General features: G+C 48.8%; 1 protein-coding gene across 1 annotated transcript in view; it reads left to right on the forward strand.

The window, feature by feature from the left end:
- The first annotated feature begins 312 nt into the window (after positions 1-312).
- LOC142774289 (phospholipid-transporting ATPase ABCA3-like) overlaps positions 313-13,972 on the forward strand; it is a 73,192-nt gene continuing 59,532 nt past the window's right edge. Inside the window, exons 1-3 of the mRNA XM_075874684.1 lie at positions 313-521; positions 3,300-3,487; positions 7,917-8,132. Coding sequence (XP_075730799.1) covers positions 313-521; positions 3,300-3,487; positions 7,917-8,132 — 613 coding nt within the window. The remainder of the gene's footprint in view (positions 522-3,299; positions 3,488-7,916; positions 8,133-13,972) is intronic.

Consider the following 13,972-nt stretch of genomic DNA (forward strand, 5'->3'; position numbering starts at 1 on the left):
GCTTCATTGTGTTTGCATATTTTGATCTTCAATTGAATCTTATTCGCTATAATTCAGTTCGACCCCCCGCTCTTTCATTACTGTCAAATTATAGTACAGGTGACAGATACTTTCATCAATGAAAAGATTAAATGATTCGCTTTTCTTTATATTGCAGATATTCTTTATTAGTTACCCTATTTCTGACCAAATATTATAGGTGGGTGTCAGACAACATTTTACGGTCTACGTCTTCGTGAATGCTACCGAGTGGGCACGTGTCTTTATTATCATCATCGTCGTCACTGCCGGCGAGAGCAGTCTATGCCGGCCATGACACGTCAGACAGCCGCAGTTCTGTGGAGGACCCTGGCGATCGAGTCCATCAAGCGCCACTACTTGCTGTCCCTCCTAGAAGTGCTGATCGTCCTCATGCTCGCGTTGCTCTTTCTGTCCACCAAGTTCGTCACACAGCCGACGACCGAACAGGGCCAGCTGAGACAGGCGGTGGTCAGCACTGGTGAAGACACCGCGGGAACCGGGCAAGGCGTCAGAACTCGCAGGTTCGATTGCCGTGTTCTTAATATTTTTTATGAGCTTGATGTTCTTAGTGAGAGCTATGTACACTTAAAGAAAAGGTTTCACTTATTAACTACCGTTTGGTAACTGCTGGTCAAGTGGAACACCAATATTATGCGTGTTTGGGCCGAAGGTATATAAGAGCCACATTAGCGATAAAAAAATTTTTGGATTTATTCACTCTCTCTTTTTTCTCTTGATGAGTAATCGATGGAACATACCGATAATTCAATGGTGAACGGTGTGTGTGTGTGTGTATGTGTGTGTATGTGTGTGTGTGTGTGTGTGTGCGTGAGAGGGAGAGAGAGAGAAAGAGATTATTACCGCAGGAGTGCAGCAGTTAATACAAAGGCATCACTTCAAATGTTATGCGATGGAAGCAGAGTAGCTCAGTCCTTCGGCTTCCAACGTGGCAAATTTAAGAAAATGCTTACGAAAGATATTGCGACCGCGGCAGCGTGGGAGTTGAACTTCGTTCAATGCATCGCTTAAACGCAAACTGGGTGTTGACAGCGCAGAACGTTAAGCTCTATGACTAGCCTGCTGATTTCTGACTAGATATACTTAAGCGCTTTCGGCCACTAAAAGCACGCAGTTCCTGCCGGATCACATTGCCCCCTCTTCGACACTCTCTACGGCTGTTTAACTTCCGCTTGAGACGCTGCCGTCGTCTTTGGCGTAGACAAAACGATAGGCGAGTGTTGTTATCGTCCTTGGGCATTATACAGAACATCACGGCGACGGCGACGGCAGATGTGCACCTGCCCGTTTAGTTGCTGTTGCAAGGATACGCACGGTATACACACAGACCTAAGATTATGACGTGAGAAAAAGCGACCCAGTGGATAGGCAAATACCTAGATTTTATAAAAGCATTTATATAGTTCTTCGGCACGTCCCTGCACGATCTTATTTTTTTTTCAATTGCCTGTTCACCATCAGTTCACATCAAGTTTGTTAGAAATCACGGTTCACGCTGGCAGCTACACAGCGGTCCAAGGCGAAAGGAAACACCAGAACGCGTGTCGTATACTCGGCGTCACTGCCAGTCGAAGTCACGTGATTGGTTTCGCACTGTGAGCCCTGTCGGTGTTGCTCTTTTGGTTGTACGGCCGCGGCCATTTGAGTCGTCCCGAAGCGGGCTCTTCAGGCGACGAAAGGACTCGACGCCCTTTTGCCTGGGCGTGGAGCCCGCCGCCCGACGCGAGCGGTTGTAGTAGTGTTCCTCGTTTATTTATGATTCACGTGTCGTTTATTTATTATTCACGTGTTCAGTGTTCTCGTGTCGTGCTTAAAACCATTTGTGCGCCGTACACCACCGTTATAAACAGCAGCCTGATTGGCCACTTCCGCGCAAGGGGGAAATTAGTGTAAGCACAATATTCACAACGTTTGACCTTCATCTTCTTCATCTGTATATAATCATCATCATGAAAAAACTATTCGTTCGAAGCGTTGATCAGGCGATTCGACCTAATAAACGCCGTCGAGACTTCAACGCTTCTACTGTCTTACAGTATGTATGTTATTGAATATTTACATGTGCTGTTTTGCGGTACCTGCCCGAAGTGCCTAACGAAGAGTGGGCAAAGTCAAGAGACTCACTCTCTTTTGCCCACATCGTGATAATTTTGTGAAAACGCCCAAATAAATAAATAAATAAATACAAAATAATGGCCTCATTTGTACGAAAAAAAATAAAACTATAGTTTACGTCGACAGTTGTAAAGTACAGGCCACATGCTGTGGGGCTATGCTTGGCTTGCGTGTTTTCGGGAGGCCCAACTAGCCACCGGCGAAGTTTCTTGACTATGTTGAAAAAGTGTGGCGAAATCCTTCTAAAAAAACTTTGAAGCGCATGTCGTCCACTCAGTGCCACGGGTGGCTTCAAAAGTTTAGTGTGAGCGAAGTTAGCGGCAGGCGTGGGGCCCATCGCTCACTTCGCTCGCACTTAACTCTTGAAACTGAAGTTACTAATGACCTAGCAATCATTACTAACTTATCTTGCGCCTGCACAATTCTAGTGTTACTAAAGTGGTACTATAATGTTAGCAGCTGACTGTGAGACGAAGTAACGCCTCTTGTAGCTAAGTTACTGCTTGCAGTTAAGGCTTTTGACTAACATATTTCAAGAATTTGAGCCCGATTGGGAGGAGGTGGAAACGACATTGACTTAGTCATAGGGGCCCCATGCCCTCCGAAATCTTCGCATTTGTCTTGTATACGAATACACGGTCGAACTTGTACAGCCGGGGCCACGTCTGTGTAGAGCACGGTAGCCGTCGGTTTTTGCTCTGCGACACAAAACCTTAAGAGAGTATCAGGCTCTGACATGGTCAGCCTGACAACTAGACCAAGCATGCTCTTTATACACCACTTCAGAGCCCGAAAGTACCTCAAGCTTTCGCACCACCGGGGAAAACCGTCTGCTCGCGTGCTCTACACAGACGTGGCCACGGCTGTACATGGGGTGTGAAAGATCCCCTTCCTGCGCATAAACACACATGCGAAACAACTCTGTCCCTAGGGACCAAGGCATATCACTACGTTACATCTTAAAGAGCGGCTCCTATGCGGCATATTCGCAACCTGCATGCGGAGGAGGTTATAGCAGGTTCCGGAAAAAAATGGGTGTCGACTGGACTCCCTAGCCCCCCTCTCAAGTTTACATTTAAAGATCCAACGCAATCTTTTTGCAGTAACACCGCTCAGCCTCATGGTGGCGCGTAAACACTTCGCAGGTATGAGTTCGACGATGATCAATACCCCGACAATGACGACGACGACGACAACGAAGACGGTGATGACGACGATAAGGAACATGACAACAGTGGCGGTGACAAGAACACCACCGAGGAGGAATGCGGCCTTTACAGCCCCTGGGGTGACGAGCCCGAAAACCTTTTTCGCGCCGCCTTCCCTGGCATCAGTACGTATTAGGTATCGATTAGAAGGACCTCGAAGGGGAAAATGCTTTGCGGATTGTAGTACGCTTAGCACAAGGGTGGCGAATTTTGCTGGGTACACTTAGCGCTAAGCGCGGTACACTTAGGGAGAGAGGAGAGCAGGACGGATCAAACTGACGATTATTTGATAGTCTAGGTTTTCGCCTTATCTCATACACGAGTACTTTTAAAAGTGAATTCGGTGTCAGGGAACTCGAACAGTCTATCAATGCCGATCAGCAGAATGAATCAAATCTGAGCACCCATACGTTAACGTAGCTTTATTCTACCCAAGGGTACCTCGAAAAATAAGAAACAAATAATTGTAGATCCCACGTACCATGGCACTCGATGTTTTGTAAGACATGTCGAGGGAGGCTCGCTGTGGTCTCTTGTTTACTGAGTGAAACGTTACGAAGTCGCGTGAAAGATGTGCACAAATGATGTACGCACACATGTGTTGGAACATTCACTTATGTTTCATATAACGAGGTTTTCATACAGTTGTTGAACGATGCCAACAGCAACATGGGTAAGCTTATATGCAACGCTTGTGCTTGCGAGTGTGGCAGTCCTGGCTGGTACTACGTAGACCAACTTCAGTGGATAGCGCCTAAATATGCCATTGTCGTTAACCCTATGTAACGCCTGTATCTTAGGAGTGCATATGTGATGTTTACAAAAGTATGCAACACAGGACAATTTACGTTTCACCAATATTATACATGAGTAGGATCTTTTTTCTTAGCAGTTTCGAGACTCGGCGTGCCTCTGTCAATAAACAATTGTATCGGGCCAGTTGGTAAGTATCCATCTTGCTAGGAAGCGCAGCCCCTGTTACAAAGAACACACACCACAGCACACATCATACACCACACACCACACACACACATAAGCGCTTGTGTCGTGTGTTCTTTGTAATAGTGGCTGCGCTTCCTAGCAAGACGGTGCCTCTGTCGTTGAATGCCTGAATACCTCGCGGAACGCTTGGGTTCGACTCCTGCTGAGACCCTGGTAGTTATTATTCGCATTCGTAAGGTCGACGCTGCCGATGTCTAAATTTCTTAATGATCTCGTTTCAAATTCCTAACGTCTGTTCTCGCCATTCTAGGGTCAATCACCTGTGGCGTATACGTGCGTACCACCTCCCATGGCATACGAATATGTGCCATGCGTGTCAAGAGGAGAAGGCTTGACGACGTGCGCGATGCGATTTTCTCTTTATGCCGTGTACAATCAGACAAGCTTGTCAAAGCCTCTTGCCATCTCTTACTAATTTTTGTATGCCCCAAGTTAATGACGCCATCATGAGAGCACCCCGACGTAGGTGGGTGGGTGGATGGATGGATGGATGGATGGATGGATGGATGGATGGATGGATGGATGGATGGACGGACGGATAGATGGACGGGCGGGCGGGCGGGCGGGCGGATGGATGGATGGATGGATGGATGGATGGATGGATGGATGGATGGATGGATAGATGGAAGGATGGATGGATGAATGGACGGACGGACGCACGGACGGACGGACGGATGGATGGATGGATGGATGGATGGATGGGCGGTTGGTTGGGTGGGTGAATGTACGGAAGGATAGATGAGTGGGCGGGTGGGTTGATGGACGGATGGATGGATGAGTGGGCGGTAGAGGGTGGGTGGATGGATAGATGGATGAGTGGGCGGTAGAGGGTGGGTGGATGGATGGATGGATGAGTGGGCGGGTGGGTGGGTGGGTGGATGGATGAATGGATGAGTGGGCGGGCGGGTGGGTGGATGGATGGATGGATAGATGGATGGATGGATGGATGGATGGATGGATGGATGGATGGATGGATGGATGGATGGATGGATGGATGGATGGATGGACGGACGGATGGACGGATGGATGAGTGGGCGGTTGGTTAGTTGGGTGGATGTACGGAAGGATGGATGAGTGGGCGGGTGGGTGGATGGACGGAGGGATGGATCAGTGGGTGGGTGGATGGATGGATGAGTGGGCGGTAGGGTGGGTGGATGGATGGATGAGTGGGCGGGTGGATGGATGGATGGATGGATGGATGGATGGATGGATGGATGGATGGATGGATGAGTGGGCGGGTGGATGGATGGATGGATGGATGGATGGATGGATGGATTGATTGATGGATGGATGGATGGATGGATGGATGGATGAGTGGGTGGGTGGGTGGATGGACGGATAGATAGGCGGGTGGGTAGGTGGTTGGATGGATAAAAGGACGGACGGACGGATGGGTTATGCAGTTGGCACCAATGTTTTCAAGCGTTAGAGGGCCCCTTTAAAGGGGTCGTGAAACGCTCGCTCTAAAACGACAATGCAAAACCACCGGCGTCCACACGCACTAATTAGGTGACGTCATAATAAGTAATGCATTGCCTATGGAGGAACGCGGAACTCCTCGGTACTTGCGAGCGCGTGCAATTTGAATAACCATCAACGTCTCTGCCATACGTAATCGGCGCTAACTTGAACTATGACGTCATATTAGGCAGCGTTCTTGTGGGACGCGCATTGCGTATTGCAGACGCTGATGAGCGCTTCTTGCGCGCGCTCGATATGCGGTAGAGTTCCACGTTCTTCAATAGGAAAAGCATCTATGCAGGTCCACTCGGGCTAATGATATAACTAGCACGTGTGGCTGCCCATGGTGCCGCATTGTCGTTGTAAAGTGGCCGTTTCACGACCCCTTTAAAGGGCCACTCACCAGCCCACATAATGACAGTGGAAGTTCTTGGGTGTCCAATGAGGAACATTTCGCCACAAAAATTTTTCGAATCGGTTCATCACGAGTGGAGAAAACAGGTTTTTTGAAGCGGCGCGAAACGAGGATGAGACGACGTGAGCTTGAAACCCTTGCCGCTCCTCCGCGTAGCCATCGCAAGACATGTATTTCCTTAACCTCTCCAGCATCGGACAATGAGTTGACGTGCGCATGATGTGCCCGAACAAGTCCAACCCCCGAGCACGCTAGCAGCGTTGCTTTGTTGACCAGTGTTATTTCGTGGTCTTCTGCCTGTTTCTGCGGGATGGTTTGGAAACGCCGGCTTATGCCTAGTTCATACTGAAACATCCGCTTTCTACAGCGACCGAAATTCCCCTGCCGCCGAAACGCAGCGTCGTTCGCACTGGACGCGCCCCGTGCCGCCGAATATGCCATCTACTACGGGGCGAACGCGGGATGAATGCGCTGTCACCCGCTTGTTCTCGCGACTCGCAGACGCTACTACGCTATCCGGTGGTGCTTCGACGATTCTCGCACGCAAGAAGCAAGAAAAGACAGTACTGCTTAATTTGCTGGCAAGTGGCCGTCTTGTAATGCACGAAGAGCAGAAAAATCACCGACGTCAGCGGCGTTGGTGGGTTTGTTTTGTTCTGCAAGACCGCAACAAGCTCGGTCACGCCAACAGCAAGCTCGGTCACTTCTTTTACGAAATACGGAGGCGAAGTAGCCACAGAGTAGGTCAAACTCCCGTTGGTTTCAACATTCAGTTACGTGCACTGCGGCATAACATGTGAGTAGGGCTTGGTCGCCATTTTTCAAAATTCTTTGACTAGCGCTCCTATTGGTCCACGGTGACCGATTCGGCGGCAGACGCCGCAAAAATCGGTCCGAGAGCGATCGGCGCGGAGAGGGCCCTTTTGGCGGCACTCACCGCCGCCGAACCGGATTCGGAGCACTTTCGGCGCCGGAATGCTCCGGGTGAACGCGGCCTTAGACGCGGTAGAGTAGATGAGCACAATGAGTGCGCGAACACGGAGGAGCGTTCTGCGGCTGTCGTCTGCTTAAAGCGCTGACCGCGGGGACACGAACACATGCGAAACGCTGGCACATTAGCCCTGCATCTCACAGCATTTCACGGGAGAAAAATGAAAGAAAAATGCACACGTTTTTCATTGCGTCTTATTATTTATTTCAAGTTTTATTCTCTTAAAGCAACAAATAAATAAACCATTCATGTTGTGTTAAATAATTTTTGCCATGTCAGGTGGTATATACTCTTGACAATGTCAGTGCAGAGTCGTCTACGTAGAGGATCAACGTCATTGCATTGCCGTGTACGTAGGGCCATTCATACACCCACGTCATGTCCTCATTCTCTAGGCGTGCGCCGGCAGAGGGGGGGGGGGGGAGCAGCGTTCATCTTGAAATTCGACCCATTTCCGCGGTGCGTAGCGTTGAAAATTTTGGCAGACGTGATCACGAACGCCTCGTCTATATACTGCGCTTGTCAGCTCGAAATGGTCAAACCTGGTGAGTGGCCCTTAAGGGACCAATGAGTGGCACTGAAGTTTGTCCAACTTTTGAATGCGCTAGCGTAAATTATGATTGAAAATCGGTTGTGATGACCCCTTCAATCACTAACTACTATTAGAACACCGTTCTTTTCGCAGAGACAATCAATTACAATGGTGAGGACCAAGTGGCGGCGCTGTGCGCGTACGAGGGATGCGTGGTGTGTGTTCACTTCAGGACGCTGACGAATTCGACGCTGGAATACGCGCTTCACCTCTACGAGGACGAGAACCCTGGTCAGAAGGGCTTAGACATCGGGTTTCGTCACCCCAGAGAGTTCTTTTACGACCCAGAGATGGACAGGCAGCTCTGGGGTGAGTTTTTATACACCGTGAAAAAAAAAAAGGGGGGGGGGGCAGCTTTGTACTATAAGGTGGCGAAACAGGAATGAAAAGCGCAGCTGCACTGTAAAAGTGTTTCCGGAGAAAAACAAAATTTCTGGCAGCTATCTCGCCACAAATCTTTTGCAAAGCTGTTTTATGTTGTGAAGTTGTAGAACGACGTTTGCTATTAAACTTTCCCGTGCTTAAAAGGTTTCCTTTGTTTTACTTTTATGAAAATGTTCTGCATAAACACCATTCTAATTTTTTCGTTACATGAGAAATGCAGTGCTTTCTGTTTGTCAACATTCGGCGATTTTCCTTTTTTCTGTTTTACTGTACACAAAGGCCATGCTTTGTTTAATATGGTTACATCTTTAAAAGTGTTCTGTTGAGAGCCTTTGTATCTGTAATTGATTACAGCCTAAGAATAAATGTTAGCTCCACCCACAGTGGTCACCATCCCACCCAGGCGGAATTTCCACGAATGTCCCGCTAATTGTAATCGCTTATTTACGTGACGTCCGAACATTTCATGTATTTAAGCAAATGGCTTGGCTGTACAGGCACATGTATTCGTTTCGATAGTTCTTGGTCAATAAGCTTTACTTAATGGCAAATTTTATCGGACGTTCCGACTTCACTGCTTAACCCAACTTAACTTCAATAAGGAACGATGAGCTTTCAATTCGTAGTATATGTAGTATTTGCTTTCACAGCAAAAAATGCCACCCGCAACTTTGCACGAGGGGGGGGGGGTGGTATCGCGTGAATGATGTGTAATTGGGTATTTTTTGGGAATGCTTAATCGTTATGTGCTCTTTATTATTTTTATTTATTGAATGAAGGACAAGCATTGCCTTCAAGGAATGGCAGGACGCTGATGTTGAGTTCTGCCCATAGAGTTTTATACAATCATAACTAGAGCGGAATCTGGTGCTAGTGTCAACGCGGGCTCCTTCAGGTGCGCTTGTACCCGAATGAGAATTATGGGAATATACAGGCTGCGGACCTGCTTCGGATGGATCATGTTCTAGATATTCGTGACGCTTGTTTGCTGAGTGTAAAACAAAGTAATTTAAAGTTATGCCTAATTGAAACATGCTTAATTTTTTTGTGCAAACTTTATTGAAACGGTTCTTGTGACTAGGCGGTAGAAGTGAAACCTTGACAAATTTAACCACCAGGGTATGCATAGCTCTGCCATTGTGTTCCAGATTTGGCATGAAGATGTAATCAATTATTCCTTACAACATTTGAAAACAAAAATTCTTGGTTTGCCTTCGAAAGTACGCAATATCTATTTATGGAAACAACAGCACAGTATTAAGTGAGGAATATTTAACCTTTTGTCTGCTGCGATCATTTACTCGTAGTTGAAACAAAGTTCGTTCGCATTATTTAAAGAGACTCTAAAGATATTCACAATTTTTTCACGTATTAGAAAATCATAACTTCACAATATCAAAAACACCACTACTACCGCGAGACAACGTTTGATAAGCGAAAAACGCAAGAAACAAAAATAAGGGTACACGTGACAGCAGAAAACTGCGGTAGGCAAAGCGTGTTTTGCCTACCAAGACAGTGCCACCGCATTTTCGTGACGTAAGTCCGGTGGAATTTGTCTATACGGGGAGACAAGCGAATGATAGGGCAGCGTGGGCAATCGGTTTTTTACTAGCAGACGCTGCCTGCGTCGGCCTTGCGAGGAAAGAGATGGGGAGGGGAGTGACACTTGGCACGAGACGTGAGTATGCGGCACGAGACGTGAAATGCGAGCGTGCACAGTTCGGGTGCGGACGGCACCACCGACAATGGATCCGTGACATCGTGCTACTATAAGAAGTGCTCCGCATTTAAAGATTGTTATGATTCTAACGGCAATCGTCAATAATTGCTCCGTTGCACAGGTGAATGACCGGCGCGCTGCAGTACTGGGGGTGGAGTGCTCATTCATTCTTATGTTTTAACCGGCTATACTGACGGTCACCTTTGACTATGCTTTCAGGCCTTCCCTGTAATTTCTTTCGTTTTGCTGTCACCATTCGTTACCGTTAAGGGCGTTTCCGCACAAGGATCTCTCCGCGACTACTGAAATGCTTCTACAGTGTGACGTGATTTCTTGCAGAAATGTTTCGCAGTCTGCGTTTTCCCGTTTGCTAGATGTTTACTCTTGGCTCCACCCTTTATTATCGAATGGTTTTATTCTGTCTGGTGTCACACTTCTGTAGTAGATGAAGCATGCTAGCAGACTTTCCGGAGAATTGACTTGATGCACAACGCCCTAACAAATTTTCTGTTGAAGAACGGATAAACTTTAATGATGTTGCGTATTCCCACAAAATGACTAATATGTAAACTGTACCGAAGCATAGTAGCGTCAGCTCTGCGCCAGCGTGAAAGAAGACGTTGACGTCTGTGTGTGGCTCGTGCTTGCCGTGTTCCTGCCTGTACCAGCATGTTGCGGCTAACGTTTCTCGAATAATAACCTGTGTTTTTACGCAACCTTGCTCGTTGCATTTGGTGGAAACGTGCTGGGTAACGTCCTGGAGCTCCGCAGCCATAAGCTACAATCTCAGTCCGCGATGACCGAGCGCGTCGATCCCCCACAAGCCTCTTCCACGCTGCCGCCTTTCATGTGCCCTGGTGTGCTTCGTCTGCGTGACCCACCAGTATACAACGGCACTGAAGATCAAGATGTCGAGGACTGGCTGGCAGAGTACGAGCGTGCAAGCGCGATTAACAAGTGGGATGACCCTACGAAGCTGACTCACGTCATCTTCTACTTGACGGATTTGGCCAACCTATGGTTCACCAACCACCAATCCGACATCCCCACCTGGTCGGTTTTCAAAGAGGCCGTCACCTCGTTTTTCGGTCGTCCAGCCATGCGCAAGCTTCGTGCTGAACTGGGCCTGCGGGGACGACTTCAGCGAAATGGTGAGAGCTTCACGAGCTACATTGAGGATGTGATCAGCCTCTGTAGGCGAGTTGGTGCGAGGATGATGGAGGCTGACAGAATTAAGAATATAATGAAAGGCACTGATGACGACGCTTTTCATATGCTTCTGGCCAAAGACCCACAGACCGTCATGGCCGTGATTCAGCTACGTCAGAGTTTCGATGAGCTTCGCAAGCAACGAATTTCTACACCTCGCGCTAATACGCAAACAGCTGATATTTCGGCTTTGCAGTGCAAAAGCAGTGGCCCCGACTACAGCGTGTTAATGCCTCAAATTCAACAGTACATCCGGGAGGAAGTTGCTAGACAGCTCTCTCTTGTCGCCACCATCAACGAGACCCCCACAACACTGGACCACTCACTTCGCCGGGCTATTCAGAGGCAAGTTGCCGAGGCTCTCCCTTCGCCCGCGTCCCCAATATCAGTTGCTGCACCACTGACTTATGCAGAAGCCGTCCGCTGACCTCCTGCCCAACCGCTGCTCCCTTCATACAGTCCAGCCACCAACTACTACAGGTCACCAGTTACGGTTTATCCGGTAAATCGGCCCTTTCCACCACCTCGAGGACCTGTAAACTCTTGGCGTACTCCGGATAACCAGCCCGTCTGCTACAACTGCGGTATTCCAGGACATGTCGCGCGCTACTGTCGTCGCCGTGGATTCTATTTTAATAATGTTCAGCATTCCGGCAACATACTTCGGCAATCAGAATCGCATGTGACACCTCATGCACATGACCCCCGCTCACGTCGACCAGACTTCAGCCGACGTCGATCTCCTTCACCCCGTCTTCAGTCTCCTTCCCCATGCTTCGCCGTTCCAACCACGCCCAGGAGGAAAACTAACAGTCGCAGTTCCTGAGGCAAGAGCTGCGCCACCGACGAAATTTCCAAGGCCTCATCTTTCGCCCCCTAATGAGATTGCCGTGTTTGTGGACGGTTTCGCCACAACTGCTCTTGTCGACACAACTGCTGCTATTTGTATAATCAGTGAAGTGTTATGCCGCAAACTGAACAAAGTGACGACTCCACTGGTTGAAATTTCTTTACGCACAGCAAGTTCGCAACACGTCCAACCTTCTGCCACATGCGCTGCTCGTGTTGTGATTCAAGGAGTGCTTTACATCGTTGAATTTGTCGTCCTTCCGCATGCGTCTCATGAAATCATCCTGGGATGGAACTTTCTTTCCGCTAATCATGCGGTTGTCGACTGCGCTCGTGCTCAACTCGTTTTGTTTCCATTCAGCACGACATTCATAGATCTCCCTCGCTCACCCAAAAAGGTGATCGTCGCCGCTGACGTCGTCATTTCTGCTTTTTCGGTCGCCGCAGTATCTCTTTTGGGCAACTGCGTTTCCGATTCAACTGCCCTCTGTATGCCGTCACAAGAATGCGCTCGTCGCCGGAACCTTGTCGTCCCGTTTGCCGTCATAACACTTGCCGATGGTTCCAGTGCCGTGTACGTGTGCAATATGTTCCCTTGTCCCGCTACCTTATTGCATGCCGAATGTATTGGGAGTCTTGACACTTACGATGACATCTTTCCTTTCGATGCCCGTTCTGATACGACGCTGATGTCCGTGGATGCTGTCACAGCTGCCACCGCGCCCTCACTACCCGACGAAGACGTTCTGTTGCGCAGCGTAGACACCGGCCTTACCAGCGCAATCAGCTCATTCAACTACTTGACCGTTTCCACGCCTCCTTCGACCACGGACAACCTCCCTTGGGACGCACGTCAGTTGTCGCTCACCATATCGACACCGGTCATCATACTCCACTTCGTCAGCGCCCCTACCGCGTCTCGCAGGCTGAGCGTGACGTCATCACTCAACACGTCGACGAGATGCTGCAACCTGGTGTTATTCAGCACTCACACAGTTCTTGGGCTTCGCCAGTGGTCCTCGTGCGAAAAAAGGATGGCTCCATCAGGTTTTGCGTGGATTATCGTCGACTAAACAAGATCACACGCAAGAATGTTTATCCCCTGCCACGCATTGATGACGCCTTGGATTGCCTTCAAAGTGCGGAGCTTTTCTCTTCACTGGATCTGTGCTCTGGATATTGGCAAGTGCCAATGGCTGAACCAGACCGTCCAAAAACGGCGTTTGTGACCCCTGACGGCTTTTATTAATTTAATGTAATGCCCTTCGGTCTTTGCAATGCGCCTGCGACTTTTGACAGAATGATGGACAGTGTCCTCAGGGACTTGAATGGCACATCTGCCTTTGCTATTTAGACGACATAGTTGTATTGTCGTCGAATTTCGAAACTCATCTTTCCCGTCTGGAACAAGTTCTCAAGTGCCTTACGGCAACCGGGTTGCAAGTAAACTTCAAGAAATGTCGTTTTGGCGCGCACAAACTCTCAATTCTCGGCCACGTCATTTCAAGAGAAGGAATATCACCAGACCCTGCGAAACTGCGTGCCGTTGCCGAGTACCCCGAGCCTACTACCCTAAAGGAGCTTCGAAGTTTCGTAGGCTTGTGTTCCTATGTTCGGCTTTCATTCGCAATTTTGCCTTTATAATTGCCCCCCTGACTCAGCTTCTGTCCCGTAGCGCGGACCTCTCTGGCTGGAATACCCTGCGATGACGCATTCACGGCGCTGCGCCGGCTACTCACGTTTCCGCCAGTTCTCCGCCACTTTGATCCCAATGCACCCACTGAAATTCACACGGATGCAAGCGGTGTCGGCCTCGGTGCCATTCTCGCTCAACGCAAGGATGGCTGCAACGAGTACGTTGTCACCTATGCCAGCAGTACCCTAACGAAGGCAGAGTCCAACTATTCCGTCACGGAAAAGGAGTGCTTGGCTATCATTTGGGCTATAGAAAAATTTCGCACTTACCTTTACGGACGCCAGTTTG

Source organism: Rhipicephalus microplus, chromosome 10, assembly GCF_043290135.1.
Source record: "Rhipicephalus microplus isolate Deutch F79 chromosome 10, USDA_Rmic, whole genome shotgun sequence".
Lineage (NCBI taxonomy): Eukaryota > Metazoa > Arthropoda > Arachnida > Ixodida > Ixodidae > Rhipicephalus > Rhipicephalus microplus.